Here is a 25,687-nt window from a genome sequence, read left to right as displayed (position 1 = left end):
TGGCCTGGTACTGGAGTCCTCTCTCACCCTATTTCTCCTGTAATACTCCCAGGTGGCAGCCATAGAGAGCACATGGCCTCTCTGAGGGCCAGCGTCCACAGAGGGGGCGTGCTGCCAATTTGCCGGTCTTCCTAACCCAGGCCGAGAGTGGCTAAGGACCCTGTCCTCCCCTTCTCCTACTCCCTGCACACTTGATATCAGCAGCTCAGGAGGCCAGGCTGACATTGGCTAAATGCTTTTTAAAAGGCCTTTAAGAAGCCCGTGTTCTGCTTCCACAGGCAGGAACTGGGGATCTATGCTTTGGCCCCCCCCAGAAACTGACTAGAGACCAGACTCCTGACTGAGAGCAGCCTCAGGGAAGTGTGGCAGGAGTAGGGGAATGGGAGAGGGTATTTCCTAGGCTCTCCTGCCCTGGCCAACAATTCCTCTCTGCCTAGGACAGCAGCCTCCAGAACTCCCGAGAGAGGGTAAGGTATCTGACCCGGGAATTCAAAAACCCTGAGAGCTCTACTGCCGTCCCAGAAACAGCTCCACCTCTAGCAGGGTGCAGTCAGGGAACTGCTTCGAGGCCATGTAGAACACACTTCACGGGGCCAACTAGACACTATCACTGCCCCACCTGGATGCACCCAGAGAACTCCAGAGGATAAAGGGCCAGCCCAGTGTGGGGGAAGGACTGAGAGTGAAGGTGAGGCACAGGCTCCACCCACCCCACCTACCCCCCAAAGACCTCCTGCCCAGATTGAGGAGACAAATCACAGACCCACGGGTGTCCTTGGTTCCAGAGGTGCTAAGGTCCCCCAAGGTGCCGGCATGGGAATGTTCACCAGGTCAGACAGCTCTGGGTTTGGGTGCTGTGACTTCCTCTGGGCCCCACTGGCACGGTAAAGGTAAGCTCAAAGTCCCTACCCAGCCTGCTCCTGAGCATACTGTGATGGATGAGCACTCTTTTAAAAATTATCTAGCACTGTGAGTGAGATGTAAATTGTTTCTGTGATTTACAACATAAAATGTACCTGGAAAAAAAAAAGCCTCAGTGGGCCGGGGAGGAAGGGCCAAAAAAGGAGACACTCCCTGCTCGGCGCCGAAGCTTGTACCCCGCTCAGCCCCTGCCCCGAGCGCTCCAGCGGAGGCCCTGGCCCCGTCCGGGTCCCACCTCTCGGTGCTCGCCCAGCTCCGCGCCCCGTGGGCTCCCGCACGGCAGGCAGATGGGCTGCTCCGCCGGCACCCGCGGAAACGGCTCCGCCGGGGGAATAAACAAGCCGCCTGCGCTGCCCGCCCGGGAGGAGATGAAAGCCCGGGGTTTCTCCTCTGATCATGAAACGGGCTCTGAAAGGGTGCGGGAATGGAGCCTTTATCTACTTCATACTCGGAAATGGTTTTAGAATGAACTGCTAAGATAAGCTTCCTCCGACTTGTCTCGGTGTCGAGGCTGGAGTGTGGGGGCGGGGAGGTGAGGGCCAGGGTTTCGGGGCCTTTTGATTTTGGCAACAAACCCGTAAATACCGACTCGCGGCTGAGCGGGACACCCAAGTTACAGCTGTGCTCGAGGGACGCGGGGCTCCCGGGCCCCAGGGGTTGCCAAATTCCTGGCGCCAACCACCCCGCGCTCTCCAACCAACCACCGGGCCGGGGTGGCGGGAAGAGCCCACCAGGGGCCGCAGGATTCTCTCCGCTGGGCCAGGGCCCGCACCCTCCCAGCTCCCCACCTCGCCCGGGGATCCCGGATACCCCAGGAGCAGCTACGGGTGCCTTTCCCTACATGTAGGGGGAAACCGCTTGCAAGGGGAGAGAATTCTGAAGCGTGATTGCGAGGGTGGGGGTTTGGTTAACTGGCGGGACACACAAGACTGGTTCCAGGAGGGCTGTCCTGTTCTATTTCTTTATTTTGGTGGTGGTTACATGGGTGTATTCACTCTGTGGAAGTTCACCAAGCTGTACAGTTAAAATCTGTGCACTCTTCTGCTGGAATGTTCTGCTTAAACAAAATTTATCTTTTAAAAATTCATATATACACATATATAGGTACAGGCCCTGGAGCCCAGAGTCTGAAAGGAACTGGCTGCAGTAAAAGGGCAGGGGTCCACAGAAAATCCCACACGTTTTTCTGTCCCTAATTTCTGGGGGTCTGGAGGAAGAGCTCAGGGTATGCTGGGGAGAGGCCAAGCCCAGCAACCAAGGCTGAGGACTGGGAAAGGAGAGCCACCTACAGTGACACCAAAATTTTTGTAGCCAAATAATTTCTGAGAGCACTCACATGGCGACTTCATTTGTTTTCACTTTTCTCTCCCTCTCTCTCTCACACACAGTTTTCTAATTCACCAAAATCATTTTTAAGAAACGTTTTCTCTCAAGGGGGGATGGGTGAGAGTGTGTGGAATGAATGCTGTTTTGGAAGGTCAGCTGCTTCTCTTAGATTTTTTAAGGCACTTCCTTCTGATAGACTTTTGCTTTCAGAAAATACTTTAGAAAGAGATCAAAGCACTCTCTCTCGAACCCACTTTCCCAGTGTCTTCAACCCTTACTTCTCTTATCACCCACGCCACTGGGCTCTGACGCTCTGTATACAGAGCGAGGGCAATTGGCTTTGAAGCCCCGGATTAAGCCAGGCCAAATCCTTGCCTCAGAATAACAAACAATACAGGTTCAACAGGAGTTCTCATCGGTAGTTCATTTTTCAAACGCAAATTCACTGTCACTAACACAAGCAACATTGAACTCAACAGGCTATGAAGGCTGATAGGGGAGATTTATCTGGTGGCAAAACCATGACCTAGGAGGAGGGCAGTCAGTTAGGAAATTTTCATTTTGGGGAGGTTTATATTTGAATTTTTGTGGAGCTCACTTTTATCTGCATTTGGGAGAAAATGTTGTTTCTCACATGTATGAAGCTTGGCAGGGATGTGAGTGAGCCAAGAGAGGTCTGCTCTCTGCACTTAGCAGCATAGACTTGAGAGGCACAGAGTGGCTGGGGAAGGGTTTGACTGCATTTTACACCTGACATCAGGGGTCCCTGAGCATGCAGAAATTGATGTCTCACCCTATGGCTGGCATTTTATTCACCAGATCAAATTGTTAAACAATTCTAAGTCACTATCCAATGAAGGGGACCATTTTCTCCTTTGAGCTTCAGACGTTAATGCACCAAGAGCTTAAGGCAGGCAGGAGGCTTGTGACCCAAAAACTCACACTGACATAAGAATGTTCCAGGGCCTGCTCCTCCTGAAATCAGACAGAAGTTATCATGTGCTGACTAGCCAGAGTCTCTAGGGCAAAGTAAGAACCCCACATTGAACAAGGGTAAATAAGCAATCAAGGGAATTTCTCAGAGTTAAGAGTTTTGTTCTGGGGGTGGGGTACATCATTGGCTTGGCTTATGTAGACCTGGCCATTGCCCGACCCATCCTCTATCTATTTGAATCAAGTGCTTTTGTTTCTCTGGGGCTTGGTTAATGCTCCCAGTTCCCCTCCACCTCTAGCAATCTAGGAATCTATGGTTCAAGGTTCAGGGGAAGGGTCCAGGCCATCTGTTGAGAAATTGAAGTGTTCTAAAAAGGGGTCCAACCCAGGCCCAGAGCCTCAACAGACTTCAGCTCCTACACTTTGATTTATTGGACTGACCTCACTCAGCTAACATGGAGTTGAAGAAGGTCAACCACCACACCAAGGAGCCTAGAGTGTCTACAACTGAAAGCAGGAGGAGTGCATCCAGTACCCATGTGGAATCTAAGCCCCCACTTGACATAGATGTGCAATGGACACAACCAATCCAATGTCCACAGAGAAAATGTGGAATGGGTGTGGGAAGGGTAGCCATGGTGGCTGCTGGGTTTGGGGAATGGGAGGAAGAGATGAGATGTGGAGGTGTTTTCGGGACGTGGAGTTGTCCTGGGTGGGGCTTCACGGACAATTACAGGACATTGTAGATCCCCCCAGGGCCCACTGGATGGAACGTGGGAGAGTGTGGGCTATGATGTGGACCATTGACTACGGGGTGCAGTGATGTTCAGAGATGTACTTACTGGGTGCAATGGATGTGTCACGATGATGGGAGAGAGTGTTGCTGTGGGGGGAGTGGGGGGTGGGGGCAGTGGGGTTGATTGGGACCTCGTATTTTTTTAATGTAATTTGTAAAAATAAATAATTTTAATAAAAAAAATAAAAATAAAAATAATTAAAAAAAATAAAAAGCGGTCCCATAGAGTCACAAAGAGTTTAGAGGAACAAGGAGAGGAGTTGGACAGGATATTATTGAACAGCCAGAAACCCAAACAAAGCAACGCACATTCAGAGGCTGCCTGTGTGAATGAGGTGATGAAGGGACAAAGGGAAACACGGTGACCAGAGCAGGGACAGTGGTCACTGAAGACAGCGAGCAGGCAGATCTGCAGGAGGGAAGAGGGTATGTAAGAACCTGGGGAGGGCGGTGAGGTCAGTGACTTTCTTAAGGACTAGACCTGGTACGAGGACAACTTTCTGCCAAAGAAATTAAAGGCTGTGATGAACCCATAATTGGCCAACATCACATCACAGCCATTTTAAAATTACAATTATTCCCTACGGTCCATCTCTACCAGAATCAGGTACAAACATCTACCAGAAGCTAGTCACCTCTGGAAGTGTGTGTGTATGTGTGAGTGTGTGGGTTGGGGGTGGGGAGGGAATGGAGGGAGGAGGCCCTACACAGGTGCAGGAAACCCACCGAAGAGAACCACAAATGCCTTTTGTTTAAAATGGCAGAGACCAGGCATGCCCAAATCCCATGACGGCCAATCATTTTCAAGAGATACAGTGGTTTCTGCTGCTTAAAGGTAGAAGTTCTGGGTCTGTCTCTTTCTTCTTTCATTTCCTCCATCCCAGCAGGTACAGGAAATAAATTCTCGTTCTTCATACCTGTAATCTACCTGACAATCTACCAAGCACCTTTCACATGGTCTCTTGACTTTATCCTCACAGTAACCCAAAAAGTAAAGTGGGTCACTTGGCGCCATCTCTACTTTATCCAGCAATACTGAGCCTCGGGGAAGTTTAATGATTTATCCAAGTGCATTCAGCTAGGAAGTAGCAGGGGCCCCCACTGTCCTCAATAATTGCTTTGTCCACCCCACCCCCCCACCCTTCGCCAGGCCCGACTAATACATTCTCCTTCCCCACCCCCAAAATGCAGGGAACTCTGCTCCTGAAACCTCCCTGTCCCCTCCCCTGATAAAGGAAAACAAAGGGGATCAAGGTCGGCTGGTCAGCAGAGACAGGAAGGACCACAGCACCCCTACACTGCACATAGCAGGCCACCAGTCCAGTTCTCTAAAAAGTAGAAGAAAATGCTGAAGTGGATGCCAGGCATTGCTCTAATTATTATTAATATGACTGATTAGCTGACATAACTGTGGGCTTAGCTGTGCTAAGTGCTTTACAAATAATTGTATGCAGTAGGATCTATTATCTTATAGAGATGGAGGTGGGAGCAGAGACCCCTAAGCACCTTGCCTAAGGTTACCCAAATATAAGCTGAGGAGCAAGAACTGAACAGCCCCTCATCCAGATCTCGGGGTGCTTCATGATCTTCTTCCTCCAGAAAGCCTAATTCCAGCCCACAGCCAGGCAAAGGGACATTTTCACACCTAACCTGTCTCCCCAGGACCAAAATTAAATGTGTGTGTATCTAGAAGGATGGGGAGGGGGTTCCTGAACCCGAGCTTTCCAGCTTCTCTGGCTACAGCAATCTTCTTCACCTGATAAGGACTCTCCTTGGCCCATTCCCTGCCCCACCCCAGACACCGCAGCCCCATCCCGAGGTCTGTCTTCCTCCTCTCACCCTCTCCTCCCTGTTCTCTCCCACAGACACTAGCACATTTTAAAGATGTTTCCACTTTATAAATCATCACTTTCTGTCAGCCACCTGAGAGCTGCTCCCTGAACAACACACATAGCTCAATAGTGCCTTCCCGTTGGCTGAGAAGGGGGCTGGAAACAGAGAACAGAGGGTGGAATGAGAGACTTGGGGATCCATGTCCCAAAAAAACTATGGAAACAGGAAAAAAGAATACATCCCTTTCTGCCGAGGGGCATCTCTATGTTCCAATCAGTACAATCCTGAGAAATCCCGAAAAGTCCTCAAAGGTGGGGGCGGAAAAGGACAAAGCAGACCCCCAGGGTGCAAAAGTGCTGGAGCAGTGGCCTCCAGCTTTTTGATCCCCCTTTGCATCTCATTTGCATAATGCTGCCCCTGCCTTAAATCCTCTTCTCAGGGCTTCCTTCTGGCCAGCGCTCTGAGGGCTTCTGCTACCGTCCCAAGCCCCAGCCGAGGGGCTGAGGCCACAGTGGCGAAGGGTTTCCTGCCCAGCCACGCAGAGGACTGCTAAGGAAGCCCTCTGGGAATCCCCACCGCTCCCACCCATCACACCCCCAAGCATCTCTCCCAGTGCTGACCTGCCCGCCTTGGTGATGATCATCTCCGTGCCCGCCTCATGAAACTTCTTCCACAGCTCCTTCTCATGCAGCCCCACCTTGATGTTCTCGATGGTCTGGGATGAAAGGGGGGGACTCGTGTCTGCCTGGCCCACAGCTCCAACGAAGACAGTCAGATGCCCTCCCCTGCCCGCCTGGGAGACTCAGCCCCCGAAAAGAAGAACATGGACTGGAGGAACTGAGCATGGCACTGCCAGCCCTCTGAGACCATGCCTTGAGATTTCGTTTCACAAAATAATTTTGTACCATTGGTAAATTTTCAAAAATGTAATCAGTGGCTGAAACTCCTTTGTTCAGGGCTTCACCTACAAACAACCTGCAGGGGCAGCTACACTGATGCTGACAAGTAAATAACACATTCCTACATAAACACATACAGGAAGCCACATCCACTGCGCCTGGCCGCACTTAGCCACAGACTTGAGGCCTGACACACTGACATCCCAGGGCCACACAAGCCCTCTCGGCCACACGTGCGCACCCACAGTCAGTGCCCACAGACCGACACAGCCCAAGGGCATGCATGGCCAGATTCCGTTAATTGTGATCAATGGGCCACCACCGCTGAGGCTCTCGCTGAGGTTTCCACCGCCTCGGAGCTCCGCGGCGGCTCCAGGGCTGGTCCGTTCTTTCCTTCGATCCTTCTCCCTGTCCCCGCCCTTTCAAGGTACTTTAAGTTGCCACAGGGGTCACCTACCCCACCTCCCAGAGCAGCCCCCAGGATCCAAGGTGTTGAAGGGACCGAAAGGCAGCAAGAGTGAGCCTCGCCCAAGGGAGGACGAACAAATAATAGCTGGCGATTTAGTCAACTGTCCCTGGAAGCGAGCACGGCCCTCAGTCGCACGGGTGGAGGACACAGGCAGCGCGGCCAGCAGCCCGACGCCCGACCTCTGCCCACGCAGTCCTACCTGCTCGGCGGCGGCGGCAGCGGGGACCTCGGCACCGGGGCCCGGGGGGCTGCCGAGCGCGGCTCCGCTGAGGCCCGGCGCAGCCAGCGCGGGCTCGGGGACATTGGCGGCAGCGGTGGCATTGGCTTCGCCCAGCGCCGGGCCCGGGGCACGGAAGGCCTCGTCGCTCTCCGACAGGCCCTTGTCCTGCAGCATCTCCTGCGGTCACAGCGCACAAGTCATTTGTCGAGGTCCACACTCGCCAGAAGCCCCGCAGCCCACCCTAGCCGAAGGTGGGGTTTCTGTGCGGGGCGGGGAGGCCGCCTGTGAACGCACGTGGACCCCGCCCCCTCCAGAGCTGGGGGCTGGGGAGGGGATGCATAGGAGGGCAGGACCCTAGCCTCCTCCCTCCGGATTCTAGACCTGGGAAGGTCTCCATGCGGTTCTCTGCCTGCCCTTGGGTGCGGGGCTGTGAGACGTGTGGGTCTGCGGGAAGGTCCAGGCATTACCCCAGCTGCATCCCAGTCCCTCCTTCCCGAGGCCTGGGCCTTCTCTGCTGTTCCCTAATAACAGCTCCAGTTTCCACCCTTGCTCAGGGCAGCCAGGGCACTTCCTAGGCTGGCAGGAGAGGGGAGTTAGGCTGGGGGTGCAGGACGAGGCATCTACAGAAGGGCCTAAGGATGGGCGGCCCTTCAGGGCTCTGCTTGCCCATCTCCCTACGCCCACCCCCTCTGATAACTCTCCAGCAGAGTCCCCTGAACAGAATGCTTTCACTCCTGCACATTCCTGCTCCCACAGATACCCTCTTTCCACACCTACACACACTCCACATACCCAGCACTTTCATCTAGCCTCCTAGTCACCCACATTCTCCTAGGGCTGCTCTGATTAAGGCACTGAACTCAGCCCTGGACCTCCCAGCCTTGCCCTCCCATTCACGCTGGCTGGCTCAAACACTCACACTTTAGCTCCAAAGCGCTCTGCTCTGGATGAAAGGGTGGAATCCAGACCCTTCCCAGCTGAGGACCAGGCTGGTCAGATGGGTCCAGTGCACAGGCCAGGTCCAGGCCTCCTGCGGGCCCAACCTGGGGCACAACTATCCTCACCTAAGTGCCTGGGCCTGTTTGCCCCCCTGCCCAGGTTCCTACTTTCTGCCCGGATCTCAGGATGAGACTTCAGCCTTGCAAGGACCTGCCTGTCCTGCCTCCATTAGGGGTACAACCCTGTACTATCCCTGCTTCCCTTTCCACCTGACAGCTCTTCTCCCTTTTTTTGGATCTGGACAAGTCCTGGTGGGCTCTCTTGATGCCTGACTGTCTGCCTTGTGTCCGAATGTCACCCTTTTCTCTATCTACCTCCTTTTTGCTATCCCTTGGATCTCCCTGTATAGCCCAAGACCACATCTGAAGATCTCAGTCCTCTTCCACCCAGTCCATTGGCCTTCCCAGCCTGAGCCTAGCCTTAGGTTCCCAGGGCCTCCCTAAGTAAACAAGCCAAGTGCAACCAAAGAGATAAAAAGAGGCCGGGGACAGCCTGAGCTGGGAAAAGCCCATAAAGATAAGACTGACAGTCAGGTCCTCCTCGGGCTACGGCTGGCAGAGGGCAAGGCTCACAGGGCACGGCCAGCACCCGCGCGTCCACCTCGGCCACGCACGAGTTCCCAATGGAGTCTCAGAAACCAAGGAACCCCCAAGGAAGGGGACTCTGTTGTGGCAAGGGGTGGTGTGCATTCTGCCCCCCAGCGCTGGTTCCTGAAGCCGAATACAGCTTTGCCGGCCCGGGCTACAGTTGGGGCCCAGCCGGGATGCGCGCCCGCGATCGGCTGGTCCCAGAGGCAGCGGCCAGCGGGACCGGGGTTGAGGGGTGCGGGGGCAACTCGCGCATTGCTGGCCTGGCCGCTAGGTCCTCCGTGGGGCATTTTTCACACCCGTGCAGGGCGCTGTCTTGCTCGCCCCGCACGCTCCCAATCCTGTCCTGTGCCGGGCACGGCCACCGCCAGTGTTCACTGACGCCGGCCCCGCCGCTCGAACTCGGGACCAGGGCTGCGCTGTGCTCTCCTTCCACTCCTCCGGGCTCACCTCTTCCTTTTCTCTCGGCCACCCGGCCACGATACCGGCTTCGCGACAGCTCACCCTCATAGAGCTCCCCGCCAATTTCCTTTAATTTCCTCCTGACTCACCGGGGCCGGCCATCCTCGAGGTCTCCACCGTCCCCGCGGACTCCGAGCCCAAGCGCGTGGGCACCACCAGGTCACGCACCCAGCCGGGGCCCTCGCCCGCGCTCGCCGCAGCCTCCGCGCTCGCCTTCACGCCGAGCCCTCCGCGGGCGAGGCCGCCGGCTCCGCTCCCTTTGAGCTCGGGTCTGTTGTTTTCAGCTGCCTCCTTTTCTAAGGATGGCTTTTTTTTTTTTTTCCCACCCTTAGAACAGCACACCGGTGAGATTTGTTGCACTGGAGAAATCGTATTTTTTTAAACTATTTTTAATATTCTAATTGTTGCTATTTGGGTATTATTCTGGTCAGTTTGGTAAAATTAAGAAATAGTTACCCTACCATATAACCAGTTATTACTATTTTAATTTTTAATAGTGTATGGAGAAAGCACTGGCTTGGTTTGTTACTTTATTAAATGTTGCTGCTTTCCTGTCACTGCTCCATCATTCCAGGGCCTGCTGGGACATCGGTAATATTATTACCAATATTTCATAATTACTGGTGATGGTGTTCCAATAGGTTATATTAATATATCGTTATTTTTATTTTTACTCTATACTCCTAAAATGTTTCCGTTGCTGGCTCTTAATTCTGTTTATACTTTGCCACATTGCTCCACTAACTGTTGCATCTGCCTTAATTTGTAACATTGTTCTTAACATTCCCGTTAATTTTCTTCACATCCTTATAAGACTACATGTTGTGGGGGTTTTTGCCATAATTTGTTTTGTTAGGATTGTTCATAATACTCCAAATATTCTTCATCACATCGTCACAATATCTTGTTACTTCATCATTATTTGCAATAACACCGATCTTAATTCACTGGCTATTTTTCATCGCATCATTACTACTTTTTTACTTTGTCCTAATTTGTAATATTGCTATAGCTCTTAATACTCTGATTATTTTTCATCACGTTGGTACAATACTTCTTATTAATATACCATTATTTATAATGTTACTGGGACTATTAAGACCTTGGCCATAAATTGTCATATTACTCCAGCAATTCTTGTTGCTATGTCTTTATTTATACTACTATTGCTTTCAAGATTTTCGTTAGTATTTGTTTTAATAGTTCACAGTAACATTAATAATACATCATATTATAGTACTCTATCAGTACTACTACTATTAGTATCACTCTTAACAGTATTTTCATTGTTTACCTTCGTCTTACAGTTTTCTTCATCATTTGTTTTACTATTACTATTGATTTTAATACAATGGTTCCTATTACATTGTTCCTATATTTGGAGTTGCTTTGTCTTTATCCTTTTAAAATTGTGGTTACTACTTTCACTTGATTCTTAAAGTGACTTATTTTATTATCATTTTAAAGTCCCTATGCTGCATTAAATATGCCGCTTAGCCCTTTTTCTTTGCTCACATTCTGTTAATTCTTGATTATTGATCATACACACAATGTTCCTTGTTGTAATTTTGAGGAGACTGTTGCACCAAAGGCTCCGAAGTTCGTGATCCATCTCATCGCTCACATTTCTGCATCAATATTCGCCGCTGGTACCCGGGCCCTCTTCCTTGGTCTTTCTTATTCTGCAAACACCGATTCCAAGGTCACCGTTTCGCTCGTCGCTGCGTATCCTTGCTCCCACCGTGGCGGTGGCGCTGTCGTTTCTACACTGTGCTACTGGGTCCCTGGGCTCAATTCGTCTCGTTTCTCAGAAAAGAGGAGTGCTCTCGCTCCAACCTCTAGGAGTCGGGCCGAGGCCGCGGCCGGACCCGAGATACGGCTCGCCGCCCTCCAGCCACCTTGGCCACCCCCTAAGTCCTCACCTCGGTCCTGTTACTTGTATACTTTCTAGATCATCGTCCCCCACCCTGCAGCCTGACCCCGGGCTCTGGGTGGCCCCTGTCCCGCACGTCCAGCTCACACCCTCCCCCGCCAGACCCGACACTCACCCTAACTGCGCTGCCGCGTGCAGAGGCGCCTGCGGCCGTGGCTCCACTATAGGCTCGGGTCCGAGCAGCACAGGACAGCCGGGCTCCGACCACGGACCGCTGGGTCAGGGTCCCTCTGCCCGCCTCGCCCTCGGGGCCGGACACTTTCCGGCTCTGGAGCGGGCCCTTAATCTCCAAGGCTGCACTTTGGGGCCTCAGCTCCCTTCCCCTCTCTCCCTCCCTCCGGGGCCACCCCCTCCCCCTGCGCTGACGTCGCCGCTGTCAATCAGTCTGCACCCGCCGCCCCCCGTGGAGGGGAAAAGAGGGGGGAGGGAGGGAATCGAGGGTCCCCCAGCTCCACAGCTCCAGGACTCCAAGACCCGCGCTGGCCGCCCGCTTCCCCACCGCGCCGCCCGGCGCCCTCCCCGCAGCCCTTGGGCCCCGCCAGCCGGGTAGGGGCTGGGAGCCCCTCATGGTTTAGATTAGAGAGGCGGGAAGGGAGGCCAGCGGCCCGAAAGCCGCGGCTCTCAGCAGGGGCTCGACAGCGAGGACCGCACGCCGGCGCCGGGTGCTGCCCGTGGACTGGGTGATCGCCCCGGCCTGGCCAGTGTCGGGGCCCACTCCCCGGGAGATGGATCCCCAGGCCGCGGGCTCCCCACCCGCACACACCCCTCTCGGAGCCCCACTCCCAGGAGTGCACGCAGTTATCTGGGAGCCCGCGCACACACACCTCGGGGGCTGCTCTACCACTGTGCACACCACCCACTCTCACACCTACACGCTCTGACTCGGGCTTTCTTGCTCTCGGCTCTGGTACCGTCCCGACCGCACGGGCACAGCCTTGTCCGGACACGGCCTTGTCTGGACACGGCCCCTCTGCTCACGGGCCCTCCTCGCCCCTTCCCAGTCGGGCACTGGGAGCTGGACAGGGCCTGGACGAGCCTCGGGAGTCGGCCCGGGCGTTCCCGGGGAAGGGCAGGCCCTGCGATCCGGCAGGGCGGAGGCCCGGCGCCGGCCTTGGTGCAGCGGCGGGGAGATGCCAGGCAGCCGCTGAGCCGGTGCCCGGGCCTGGGCTTGGTGGAAGGTGCCAGAGCTTGGCTGGGCCTCCCCAGGAAACTGCGGCCGAGGGCTGGGATTCTGCCAGAAGCTCCCAGATATCCAGGAGAACAGGGGAGGGAACCCAGTCCAAGACCAACCCAGTCTAGGGATCTGAGATCAGAGCGCCCTGCTAGGAGACGGCCCTCCTCTATGCCTCCAAAATTCGGGCTGCTCAGCCTTCTAGACCTTGCTGTCCGGCAGGCCAGTGACTCTCCATCAGTCTTGCACTGATTTCTTCTGTCTCCACTTACCTCTCTTTCTCCATGCCTACCTATACCTCCCCACAGGACCCTGCAGCCCTTCAGCCAGACAGACCCACATGCATCTCATTCCATGTCAGCAGCCTCATAGCTTGTCACACACCCAGAATAAAGGGACAAGGATAGACCTGCCCACCCACCACCCATCCACAAAGGCCCCCAAGTCTTCTTTCAGTAAGGATTCCCAGATTTCTCCCCCACCCCAATTCTCAACATAGGCTGCATCCCTCCCCCTACGGCTGTCCTCAGCCTCTCTATCAGTACCTTCCCAGATTCTGACCTCAAAATCAGCACAACAGATGAAAAACTCATGCCTAACACACACACACACATACAGAAACACACACACAAAACAGATAGAAGGGAACAGGACAGGGAAATGCCTTCCCTAGATGGGTCTGCCATCCAGGGAAGCTAGGAAATAGAAAGCTGGCACCCATCCCCACCTCCACTCTCCATTCAAAGGAGGAAGCAAAACACTAACTCGGAAAAGCCAGCTTCTGCTGTCAGGAGCTTGTAACTCAGCTCGGCAATGCGCCTACTGCTATGAATCCCTACCACCCCCAGCAGTACCAGCTCTCCTACCCCATCTTTCCTTCACGGTTCATCTCACAGGGTCTCAAACCAGGAAGGGGGTGGGGGTGGGGAGAAAGGTATCCAAGAGGAGAAAAGTTTAATCCTCCCCCAATCCTGCTTCCTCCTAGAGTGGAGAAAGGGAATGCCCTAGTGTTTCAGGAGAGTCTTTAGGATTCCTGTTTCCTATGCCTCAGCTTCTGCTCTCAACCCCTCTCACATATCCTTCTCCAACAGCTTGTAGGGAAGTCTCTTGCAAATAACTAGTGTACAGAATAACCAACCACCTACCGTGTGGGATGGTGACTAGAGAAAGCAGTGAATCATCAGGTACTATGGAAAGACTAAAATTAAGCCAGACTCTGGAAAGAATTTGTTGACAGTCACTGGAAGAAGTTCATAATGAGACCATCTAGTGTACTCTTAAAAAGGACTACACTAGAATCAATATCAATTGGGTCATAATGATGTACAGAAATGAGATATGGAAGAGACATGGCAAGGTTTTGGTAGTAGGAAGGGGCAAACAGCCAGCAAGCAAGAGAGAGAAAGGCTGTGTACACACATCCCCTACTGCTGGAGTGGAATGCCGTATTCATGGACTCTTAAGATATTTTTCCACATTTCGACATCTCTGAAATTGGGATGCATCTTATAATTATGGTGTGTCATGGCTTCATTAGTAGCATTTTTCCTTCTAAGTGGTACATAAAATAATATAGTAGCTTGTAATTCATGAAATAATGCATTTGCTTATAAATGGCCTGTGGAGAAAAGAAAAACATCAAAGTCTTTTCCAAAATTGCTTTGATGAGAACAAACATCCTCAACATGAAAAACCCACAGCTAATATCATACTTAACATTAAAAAATGGTATGACTGCATTACTCTGAACTATTATATATTGTATAACATATTGTATAGTTCCATTTATATAAAATGTAAATATAAATCAATTTATAAAGAACAAAAAATAATAGCAAAAGACAGAAAGTTTGTCCCTCAAATCAGGAATGAGACAAGGATGCCCACTCTCAACACTGCTATTCAGCATTGTACTGAAGTTCCAACCAGGGCAATTAGGCAAGAAAAATAAAATTCATCCAACTTGGAAAAGAAGAAGTAAAGCTATCTCTGCAGATGGTGTGATCCTATTACAGAAAATCCCCAAAATACATTTTTTAAAACTACTAGAGCTAATAAAGGAATCCAGCAAAATTGCAGAGTACAAGATCAACATGTAGAAATCAGTTGTGAATAGAAATCAGGAATGAGTAACTAGAAAGGGAAATTAAGAGAACAGTTCCATTTACAATAGCATCCAAAAGAATTAATTAACTAGAAATAAATTTAACCATGGAGGTGAAAGACACGTACAAAATGTTATAAATAGTGTTAAAAAGAAATTAAAGAAAACCAAAATAAATGGAAAGACACCCGATGTTCATGGATTGGAAGACTTAATATTGTTAAAATGGCAATACCACTCAAAGTGAGCTACAGATTCAACACAATCCCTATCAAAATCTCAATGGCCTTTTTCTTCAGAAATGGAAAAGCCAGTCCTCAAATTCATGTAGATTCACAAGTGGTCCCAAATAGCCAAAACAATACTGAAAAAGAAGAAAAAAGTTGGAGGACTCACATGTCTCAATTTCAAATCTTACTACAAATCTACAGTAATCGAAACATTATGGTACTTGCACAAGGATAGACATATAGACCATGGAATAAAATTGAGAGTCCAAAAAGAAATCCATGTATCTATGGCCAACTGACTTTCAACAGAAGTGCCAAGGCCACTTAGTGGGGAAAGAATAGTCTCTTCAACAAAAGGTGCTGGTACAACTGGGTATCTACATGCAAAAGAATGAAATTGTACCCCTTCCTCATGGCATATTAAAAAATTAATTCAAAATGGATCAACAACCTAAATATAGAGCTAAATCAATAAAACTCTTAGGAAAAAACAGGAAAAACTCTTTAGGATTTCATATTTAGCAATGGATTCTTACTATGAAACTAAAATCATGAACAACAAAAGAAAAAATAGACAAATTAGACTTCACCAAAAGTAAAGATTTTTGTGCATCAAAGGGGACCATCAAGAAAGTGAAAAGACAACCTACAGGATAGGAGAAAATATTTCTATCATATATATGATAAATTTCTGATAATGTTTAGTTTAGTAGCCAAAAGATATAAAGAAATCTTATAACTCAACAGCAAAAAATAAAAACAACCCAAATTAAAAATGGGCAAAGAACTTGAATAGATATTTCTCCAAAGAAGATAGACAAATGGTCAACAAGTACATGAAACATAATTAGTCATTAGGGAAATACAAATAAAAAACCACACACTGGAATGGTTATCTTTTTGTTGTTGTTGTTAAGTAAGTGTTGGCTAGTATGGCAGTTTGAGATTATTTTATGAATCCCAAAAGAGAAAGATAATGTTTGTAAACTAATCTATTCCTCTGGGTGTATTACCCTTTGCCTGCATGAATTCAGTTGAGCGTGCGACTTTAATTAGATTACTTGATAAAATTGTTTTAGGGCTTTTGTTTGGACTGCTTCAGTGAAGTGTGACTCAGGTTGAGTCCCTGGCCACTTGATGGGTTTGATATAAATGGACTCACACTAACAAACACAGGGGGAGGAAAAAGGCAATTGCCATATTTGATTCTGCCATTTGAGAAAAAAGATTCCAGTTTTTCCCACAGCTGAGCTGCAAGGACAGAAGCCCTAAGAAACAAGCCCTTTGCCAGGAGAGAGAGGACTACAGGATTGCTTAAGCAGGCTGGGCCCATGGACAAGTTCAAGAGGAGAAAGTAAGCCCAGAGGGTAAGGCTCTCTGCAGGGATTGGTGGCCATCTTGCTTCACCAGGTGACAACATGCCAGGATCAACAGTAGCTGACTTTGATGAGAAAGAATCTCCGCTGATGCCTCTGTATGGATATTTCATAGCCTTGGAACTGTAAGCTTTTACCCTAAATAAATCCCAATATAAAAGCCAACAGATTTCTGATACTTTGCATCGGCAGCCCTTTGGCAAACTAAAACAGGATGGAAAGAAACAGAAACATTCATATATTGCTAGTGGAAATGGAAAATGGTTAAGATGCTGTGTAAAACAGTTTGGCGTTTCCTCAAAAAGTTAAGAAGTACCGTATGACCTGGCAATTCTGCCCAAAAGAATTGAAAACAGGAACTCAAACAAATACATGTATATGCATGTTCAAAGCAGCACTATTCACAATAGTCAAAAAGTGGAAACAACCCAAATATCTATCAAGAGATGAATAGATAAATAAATGTTGTATATACTTACAATGGAATATTATTCAACCATGAAAACAAATGAAGTACTGACACATGCTACAATATGGATGAACCTTGAAAATATGCTGAGTGAAGGAAGCCAGACACAAAAGGTCACATCTTGCATAATTCCATTTATATGAAATATTCAGAATAGGTAAATCTATAGAGACAGAATGAAGATTGATGGTTGGGTTGCCATGGGATAGGGGGATGAAGAGAAACTGCTTAAGGGTTGGGTTTTATTTTGGAATGATGAAAATGTTTTGGAACTAGACAAAGGTGGTGCTTGCATAACATTGTGAATGTTCTAAATGTCACTGAATTGTTCACTTTAAAATGGTTAATTTTGTTATTCAAATTTTACCTCGATAAATTTAATTTTTAAAAAAAGTAAACAAACCCTCTTCTACTAGCTAAGCAAATAAATGACCAAAACCAAGCATCTATCACACTGAGTAGGGTTGTCTCAGGGGAAAGTGCTAATGTTTGGTATCAGGCTGATCTTGGTTTTGAAGATTAGCTCTGAATCCTGGCTTAGCAGCTGTGTGGCCTTGGGCAAGTCCCTTAACACCTACATCAAACAGGGATAATTATACTTGCCTCTTGTAAGGATTGGCTAAGTCAATGAATGTAAATGTCTGGCATGTGGTAGGTGTTTAATAAATGTTAGTTCCAAGTATTTTTAAAATTTATTTTACTCCACTTCTTTCCCAAAAAGGCTTGAGGTGGTGTGTAGCCAAAATAAACTAATAAAAAAAACAAGAATAAAGACAAATTAGGATTAAGGAAAAAGGAGGAAGACAAAATTGCTATAATTGAGAGCAAAACCTGGTTTATGCGCAGCAGGACAAAATGGTAGTTCTCCATTTGTGGAAACATAGTAATTATTTGGAGAGGGGTGGGGGAACAAACGTTGTCTGGGTCCTAAATTTTTTCAAGTAATTTCTCATGTAAAATTTTAATCTTATATCTATATGGTATTTTACCATTTACAAAGTGGTTTCGCTGCTCTCTTATTTGATAAGGTACTCACTCCATTTTATTTCCATTTGATAGAGTCATTCATCAAAAAATATTTTCCAAAGTGCTTACTATGTGCCAGACATAAACAAGAGGAAAAGCCAACCAACCATTCTATTAGCTCACCGTTGATTAACTAACCAGTTTCTAACCACAAATTTACTAATGAATGACCTAGAAACTCATTAGTAAACCACTTAAATAACCAATCTACAGAGAACAGAGGCTGCATGGAAAGCTGGGGAATCCCAGTCAACAAGTAAGGTGGCTTGCCCCAAGCAGAGAGTGATTTGATTGAGGATGACTACATAGTGTAGTGAAAAGCAATCACTTTTTTTTCAAATCTAAGGTTTGGGAGCATTTAATAAATACCAATGCCAAGTCCCACCCCAGAACAAATGAGTCAGAATCTAATCTAAGAGAAGGACCAAGGTTGAAAACCACTGCTCTATACCAATCATGAAAATCTCCTCCCCTGCTTTCCTAGTCTCCCTCCTTGGTAGGGATGTCATGTGATCAAGGGTAGAAGTCTGGAGGGAAAGAGTTGTGAGCAATCTTTTGCTTTCTTGATAAACGCAAAGAAATTAGAGACTTGTTTTATACTGGATGCCATCTTTGGTGTTCTCACCCTCCAGAGACCTTGAGACAAGAAGTAAGGATGAAGGAAGCAGACTTGGCCCAGTGGTTAGGGCATCCGTCTACCACATGGGAGGTCTGCGGTTCAAACCCTGGGCCTCCTTGACCCATGTGGAGCTGGCCCATGTGCAGTGCTGATGCGCACAAGGAGTGCCCTGCCACACAGGGGTGTACTGGTGTAGGGGAGCCCCATGCGCAAGGAGTGCGCCCCATAAGGAGAGATGCCCAGCACGAAAGAAAGTGCAGCCTGCCCAAGAATGGCACTGCAGACATGGGGAACTGACACAGGAAGATGACGCAACAAAAAGAAACAGTTTCCCAGTGATGCTGATAAGGATAGAAGTGGTCACAGAAGAATACACAGCAAATGGACACAGAGAGCAGACAACTTGGGGGGGGGGGGAAATAAATAAAATAAATAAATTAAATTAAATAATTTAATTTAAAAAAAAGAAGGGTGAAAGCCAATATGCTAAGGATATCAGAGCAAAAGAAAGAGCTTGAGTTCCTGATGACATCATTGAGCAGGTAGAGAGTGACTGTTAGTCATTATTAGTCCAAAGACATAGGTAAAGGTCCTAGCTCGGTGCTGAATTCATGAGGTACTCCATAAATGAAAGATGCAAGCCTAAGTGTATGTGTCCTTGTGCATGTGCACACACCTTCCCACCAAGTCCAGGAAACAAAAATCCTTCCCCACTCCTTTCCCAGCCCTGTTATTCTGTGTGAGCCGTGGCTTTATTAAGCTCCCAAAGGGAACGGGTAGGTAAAGCAGCAAAGAATTTACTGTCCTCTGTGGCTTTATTGTTACCCAGTAGCCCCAAATCTTGGCTCCAGATTCCCACCCACATCCCATTCAGATTACCAAAGTCAGGACAGCTGGGTGGGAACAGGAGCTTGAGCTCATTCTGGGAGCTGGAGGACTGAATAAGGAGGATGGGAAGTGGATGGCAGCTGCTGCTGCTACAGTTGCTTCCCCTCACACCAAGATGCAGGTCTGCTCACCTGACCTCTCACCCTGGTCTCCCAGGCCTCTTTCTACTAGAAAGAACCAGGAAATACCCAGTTAGAAGGAACTGAGGACTGGGCTGGGCTGATCCCTAACCTGCATGAGGTAGGCTGGTCTGAACCCCCTCAGGATTAAGGGCAGAAGCAGTGATTCACCCAAAACCCAAATGGGTCCTTCCTATAACTCTCATTCAAGACACTACAGAGATAGGAAATGAATAATCAAATCTGGGTTTTGCTTAGGCTGGCCTAGCAGTCTAGACCTTCTGTGCCAGAGTCCTTATCTACAGAGGGATTCTCTGCAGAAGGTCAGACCTTCTCCCTCATCACACTACATGCAACTGAACTCTCTCTCTCTCTCTCCCTCCCTCCCATTCGTCCTAGCATGGACAATCCAAAGTTAGCTTTTAATTTGGCTCCTCAGGGATTTTTTTTTTTTTAACTACAGGCTGAAACAAATTAGAATTCAGGAATGGGAAAGTATGTGGGCTTTCAGAAAGACCTTGGAATTTTAAGTTGGACAACCTCAATTTAGGTTGTCAGTAGGCTGAGGGATCTAGGGCATGATCAACTTTAACCCTCTCTTTTCTCATCTGTAAAATGAATTTAATATCAGCCACCTTACAGGGCAGTAGAAAGGATGAAGTGATATTACATAGATAAAGTGCTGCAAGGGCTCACAATAAGAACTAGCACTTACTGAGCACCTAAGTGTGCCCAGCAGAATTCTAAGAACTTGATGTCCATTATCTCATCTCAACCTCACCACTTCATCCAGTCGGCATATAATAATCCCCTTTTTACAGATGATGAAATTGAGGTTAGGTCAGTTGTCCAGTCATACAGTTGGAAATGAAGTCAGAATTTGAATCCAAATGGTCTGGAACTTCAGCATCCTACATTTAATGATACTGCTCTATGGCCACATAAACTAATCCTGTTTCATTTGTTAAGTAGGGGAGATAACGTTAATACTTCCCTCCCAGGATTTCTATGATTGTAACATAGTGCCTTATACATAGAAACACTCAAATATTAGTTATAGAAATGAAACTTTCCCAAGGTCTCACAGTAAAAGAGGTCAGTGAAACTCTAAGACTCCAGAGCCCAAGATCTTAACCTATTAGCTACAATCAGTATCAATTTTCTAAAAAGTAAAATAAAATGCCTATCAGGAGACTGAAAACTTAATCATTCCTTTTTTCAGACTCCCAAAAAAGAGACACTTCCAGCATTCCTCATGATCCAAAGAAGAGCAAATTCTGTCTCAAGGTGGCATCTACCACGCTGGCAGAAAGTCAGCAGAACCCATGGGAGTGGGCTGCTCGCTCACTAGGACTCGCTGTTAAGGGAATGGAAAGCATTATGCACACTGACTCTACTGCAAGCTTTTTGTGTGCAAAGATGAGGTCAGTGAGCCTTTCTAGCTGGGAACACAGCCTTGACCAAAAAGGCAAACGACTAACCCCAGCACAAATGGAGATAAGGATAAACGTGCTTTCATCTGGAATACAGTTCTCCCTAACAGGCCACTGCGCAAAGAGGCTCCTTCCTCTACTGCTGCTCCCCACTCCACATCCTTGGGCACAAACCCACTGCTCCAGAGGTAGTCCCAGCCTGGATGCAGAGCAGAGACACTGTAAGGCTGGCACACTAGGCTCAGAACACCATTCTCTCTCTTCTTTGAGTGTGATTCATTTTTATAAAGATACCTTACAACCGCAAAGCTGAGTAACTCATGATAACAATGCTTTGTTTCTGTCCAGTGAAACCCCAACAGCAGACACATTTTTGGTACCTTCCACTCCCTCTCCACATCACAGCCCTTCTCTGTGTCGTTCTAATCTCTTTTCCACTCATAGTCCCAAAAAGTTGTGTCTTGGGAGTTTCCTGGTGCTTCCCTCATCCCATCCCAACCCCTCCTCTGCCCTCTCCCTCATACATCCCTTACTAGCCTTGGGCCACTCACCTAGAGTTGTGTTCTGTGCTTCAGTCATGGATTTTTCAATCTCCAACTCTAAGGGGCAGGCACAGTGGAAAAGGGAATGGAAGAAGGCTTGATGTGGGCATCAGTGGGAGGATTTGGAGGAAATTAGAAAAGGGGCCTGGCTCACTATTCAGTGACCAAAATCTTCTTCTAGCAGATTTCATGAAGGGAAAAAGCTGAACTGCAAGCCAGGGAAATCTGTTCCTTGCCTCCAAGATCCATAAGGTCCCTTAGACCACAAATCCAAAATCTCCCTCCATCTAGCTCATGTTTGGGAAGTGCCTCTTAACTTCTAGCTTCAACCCCTCCTGCTGCAGCTGGTTCTTTCTCTATCTTTAAAGAATCAGAGGCACGCTGGGGCTCTGCTAGCTGGTCAGACCTCCACAGAAAGAATTTCCATTCCCTCATCCGGCTCCCGAAGTTGGATTATGGGGCCATCCAAGGACCTGTGCTCCAGAGCTATGCCCACACTGGCACGGAACAGGGTTCAGATCCACATCTGTTTGTTCCTGGGAGGCAGGGCCCGCCGCTGTGACTATTCCAGGAGTATTCAGCAAGACTTAGAAGGGGAGGACAGGAAAAAGTCTCTAAGCCCGACCCCCACGCTCCTGTATTTTCTGAAGTTTCTCCTTTGAACACGCTCCTTTATTTATTGGGCCTCATTTAACCTCAGCCATGTCCTCCTGGGATCATTTATTTGGTAACTGTCACGCGGCCTGCTCTGGCATTAACCTCATAATCCTATTGATTTCCTCCAAGCTAGTTGGGGGTTTTCGGGATTTCTTCCTGGGCCAATGGAAGCTGATTCCCAGTTCTGGTCATTACCGAGGAAAAGGCCCCAGAATGGTAAGGGGCCTGGCCAGAGTACTAGCTGGGGACTCTTATTCCCACCTTGCCCCTTCCCAGGCTACGGGAGACGATTCGGGAGGCAGCCTTGCCCGCTTAAGTGTGAGGTAAGGGGGCTGCCAGCCGCCACACCGCCAGGGGTTTCCTGAGTGGCTACTGAGGCCATCCTTCAGCTCAGCGAGCCGCAGCTACACCAATGGAAGCTCGGGTGGGAGCGGAAGCACGCCCCTCTCCGCCATCTTGGATCCGGGGAGGCAAACGGCCCAATCACCACCAGGGAAGCGGCGAGGGCTGGGCCGAGGCCCCGGCTGGCGCCCACGTGACCGCGGGGCCTGCGCCTTCCCGCCACCTGCGGCCTGGAGCCTGGCCCCTGTCGAGCTGCAGCTGCGGTTCCCAGACACCACCCAAGCCCGTCGCCAGGGGATTAGTGACCGTCTGTCGGTTGGGTCGGCCTCAGTGGGGGTTGTCCCAGCCCTGACGAAGGCATCCACTTCGCCCTTCCTCAGGACAACCCCCACCCCCGGCCCCCAGAGTCCAGCTAGAGAAGGGGGGCTTGTTTTGGGGGTCTGACAGCCTGGGGTGCTGATCTCTCCCAGAGCTGAGGTGTGGGGTGACGGGGGCCCCCTCCCTGCCAGGCCTGAGCCACATGTGCTGGGAAGTTCATTTCCCCTTGTTTTGCAGAATGGGCTCAGGGATTGACCCTGGGAGTGACCCCAGTGTCAGGAGGCATTAATGATCTCCATACGGGCAATAAACAGGCCGACCGGCTGGAGGTGCCCTGGAATAGGGCGGCCTTATTAGCCTCACATGCGCTCAGGGGTAGAGGCTTAATTAGCTAGGGCTCCCTCAAATGTCTCCCCCCCTCCCCCAAGCATCCTTGAGCTTCATGAGAACGTGGTTGGAGACACTAACGTCTTCTGGCTAGTTCCTCTGCTCCTCAGGGGCCTCCTCTAGAGAAAGCATCTTCAGAGGTCAGCTCAGCCGTTTGCCTCTGACAGGGCTTCTAACTTGGTTGTTAAAGGCTCTCTTGTTGTTAAAGGCCCCGGAAGGCCACCCCCCAAGCATTCTCGATCAGCTCACTTTTTTGTCTTCCAGAACCCAACTACCAGAAGGCCTTCCTCTTCAAATCCCTCCTGACTGGGCCTTTGAGCCCCTTGAGCGTTATTTTCTCAAAGAGTAAGGGAGATAGCTGGTTATCACTTTATGTCAGGACACCGCCCCCCCCGCCCCCCCCCCCCCCCCCCGCCCCCAACAGTCTTTAGCATCTACCTAGGCAATTACAGAACACAACCTGATTTATCACATTTCTCTTTCCAAATTCATTTCTGTCAGGGAGGCTGCTGGTTCTAGGTGTGTGACTTAGTTTTTTTGGCCTTCAGTTTCCTTATCTTTGCAGCACATTTATGATTCAGCAAACACTACAGGCTAGACACGGTGCTAGACACTAGGGGAATGAAGCTGAGGAAGACTCAGGACCCACCTTAGGGGAGATCCCAGTCGGTTGGGGAAGACAGACTTGTAAACAAATGCAGAAGGAAAACAGCACTCGGCACTAAGTCCATCCTGTGTGTGATGAGAGTACAAAAGGGAATAACAACCCATCCTGGCTTGTTGAGGGAGGTTCCATGAGGAGAAGATATCTGAGTCCATCTTTCAAAGATGAGTGTGAAAGGGATGCTTTGAGAGAGAGGATATGCAAGGGCATCCCAAGAGAAGGAAAGAACATGTACAGAGGCGTAGAATATGTACATACATCCTGTTTGGAAACAGTGAGGCTGGAGAGGTGGGAAATGAACTTTGTGGAAAGGTAAAGTTTGGGGAGGGACTCGTAAACCACATTAAGAACTTCAAGCACAATGGAGGGATATAAAGGACTTTTAACAGGGTAGGGGACTGGACCAATCAGATTTGTATTTTAGAAGAGACTGAGGGCAGTGGGGTAGATGGCTGGATTTTGGGGTAGGGACTGGTAGCAAGGAGACCAGTCATAAGGGTAAAGAAATTATTACATTTTCAGAGGTGGAGTATGCTCTCTGTACGATGGGCAGTTGTAGTTTTGTACACCCAGGGCCATTTCCCTTTGTCAGGTTCCGAACCCAACTTTAGTTTTAAGGGAAAGAACCATTCCCATTGGTGGGACTGCCAGTGAAGGGGCCACCTCCAGATGAGACCACATGACCCGATTTAACCCATACAGATGCTGTCTTCCTACAGTTCTAGTCTTGAGCAGAATGGCATAAAGAATAAGGGATAAGAGTTGAATATCCTCTCTGGCCTTAACCTCCTTACCTATAAGTTTACCTCAGATTCAACAAACATTGCATGCTAGGCTATACTCTTCATCCTGAAGAAGCCATCCCCAGAGCTGCTCCAGCCCCATCATTTCTTGTTTAAAAAAAAAAAAAGAGTACAAACTTCTTATAGTAGTAACAAATACACAACTTTTTCCCATTTTTACTACATTCAATGTGCAATCCAGTAGTATTAATTATATTCACAATACTGTGCTTCCAGCACCCATCATTCTGAGCCTGAATCTTCAGCTTTTCTTTCAAATCAATGAACTTCCCTCATCGCTCCAACAAATCCCTTCTCTGCTTAAGCCAGTCAAATCCATTTACACAGCTTTTGATCGTAGAGCCCTATTTGGTTGTGATGATATTAAGTGAAAGAAGTGGGCAGAGATAAATCTGATTTGAGTCGTGATTACACATCAGTACATGCTGGGGGTTCAAACAGGGAGTTGATGAGGCCACGAAGGGAGAATTCATAGAAGGAGAAAAGAAGGAGACCAAAAAGAGAATCTTGGAGGGTGTATTAGTCAGCCAAAGGGGTGCTGATGCAAAATACCAGGAATTGGTTGGTTTTTATAAAAAGTATTTATTTGGGGTAGGAGCTACAGATACCAGGCCATAAAGCATAGGTTACTTCCCTCACCAAAGTCTATTTCCACATTTTCGAGCAAGATGGCTGCCAATGTCTGTGAGGGTTCAGGCTTCCTGAATTCCTCCCTCTCAGGGTCTTGCTTCTCTCTGGGTTCAAGGTTCCTCTCTTCCTGGGGCTGGCTTCTCTTTCCTCTGTGAACTTACTTCCTGGGGCTCCAGCTTAAGTCTTTAGCATCAAACTCCAATATCAAAACTCCAACATCAGAAACCCTCAACTCTGTCCTTTTATCTGTGAGTCCCCATTCACTGCAGGGTGGGGACTCAACGCCCTAATCATAACTCAATCATACCCAGGTACAGATCAGATTACAAACATAATCCAGTATCTATTTTTGAAATTCATAACCATATCAAACTGCTACAGAAGGTGTGGGAAAGAAGAAAGGAAACCAGCAAAGGGGCTCTAGAAGAATCAATTAAAGGATTGGGCAAGAGAGAGTATGGTCCCAGCACAAAAAGGAGAACTTCTTAAGAGCAAAGGAGAGGTCAGCTGTGTAAAATATTGACAAGAATG

The 25,687-nt window shown here is 48.8% G+C and overlaps 1 protein-coding gene across 4 annotated transcripts in view; it reads right to left on the bottom strand.

Moving 5' to 3' along the window:
- TBX4 (T-box transcription factor 4) overlaps positions 1-22,412 on the bottom strand; it is a 43,141-nt gene extending 20,729 nt beyond the window's left edge. For 2 of the 4 annotated variants that reach the window (XM_058283875.1, XM_058283877.1), the window contains exons 1-4: positions 22,274-22,412; positions 21,365-21,412; positions 7,377-7,574; positions 6,430-6,524 (exon numbers count right to left, since the gene is read on the bottom strand). In XM_058283875.1, coding sequence (XP_058139858.1) covers positions 6,430-6,524; positions 7,377-7,571 — 290 coding nt within the window. In that variant the 5' untranslated portion in view covers positions 7,572-7,574; positions 21,365-21,412; positions 22,274-22,412. Of the gene's footprint in view, positions 1-6,429; positions 6,525-7,376; positions 7,575-11,493; positions 11,666-21,364; positions 21,571-22,273 lie in introns of those variants that run through there. The other 2 variants (XM_058283876.2, XM_004460414.3) reach the window with 2 other exon arrangements.
- Positions 22,413-25,687: the final 3,275 nt, after the last annotated feature.

The sequence above is a fragment of the Dasypus novemcinctus genome, chromosome 21, assembly GCF_030445035.2.
Source record: "Dasypus novemcinctus isolate mDasNov1 chromosome 21, mDasNov1.1.hap2, whole genome shotgun sequence".
Classification (NCBI taxonomy): Eukaryota; Metazoa; Chordata; class Mammalia; order Cingulata; family Dasypodidae; genus Dasypus; species Dasypus novemcinctus.
The sequence above is the reverse complement of the archived record's forward strand: the minus strand, read 5'-3'. Positions and strand labels throughout refer to the sequence as shown.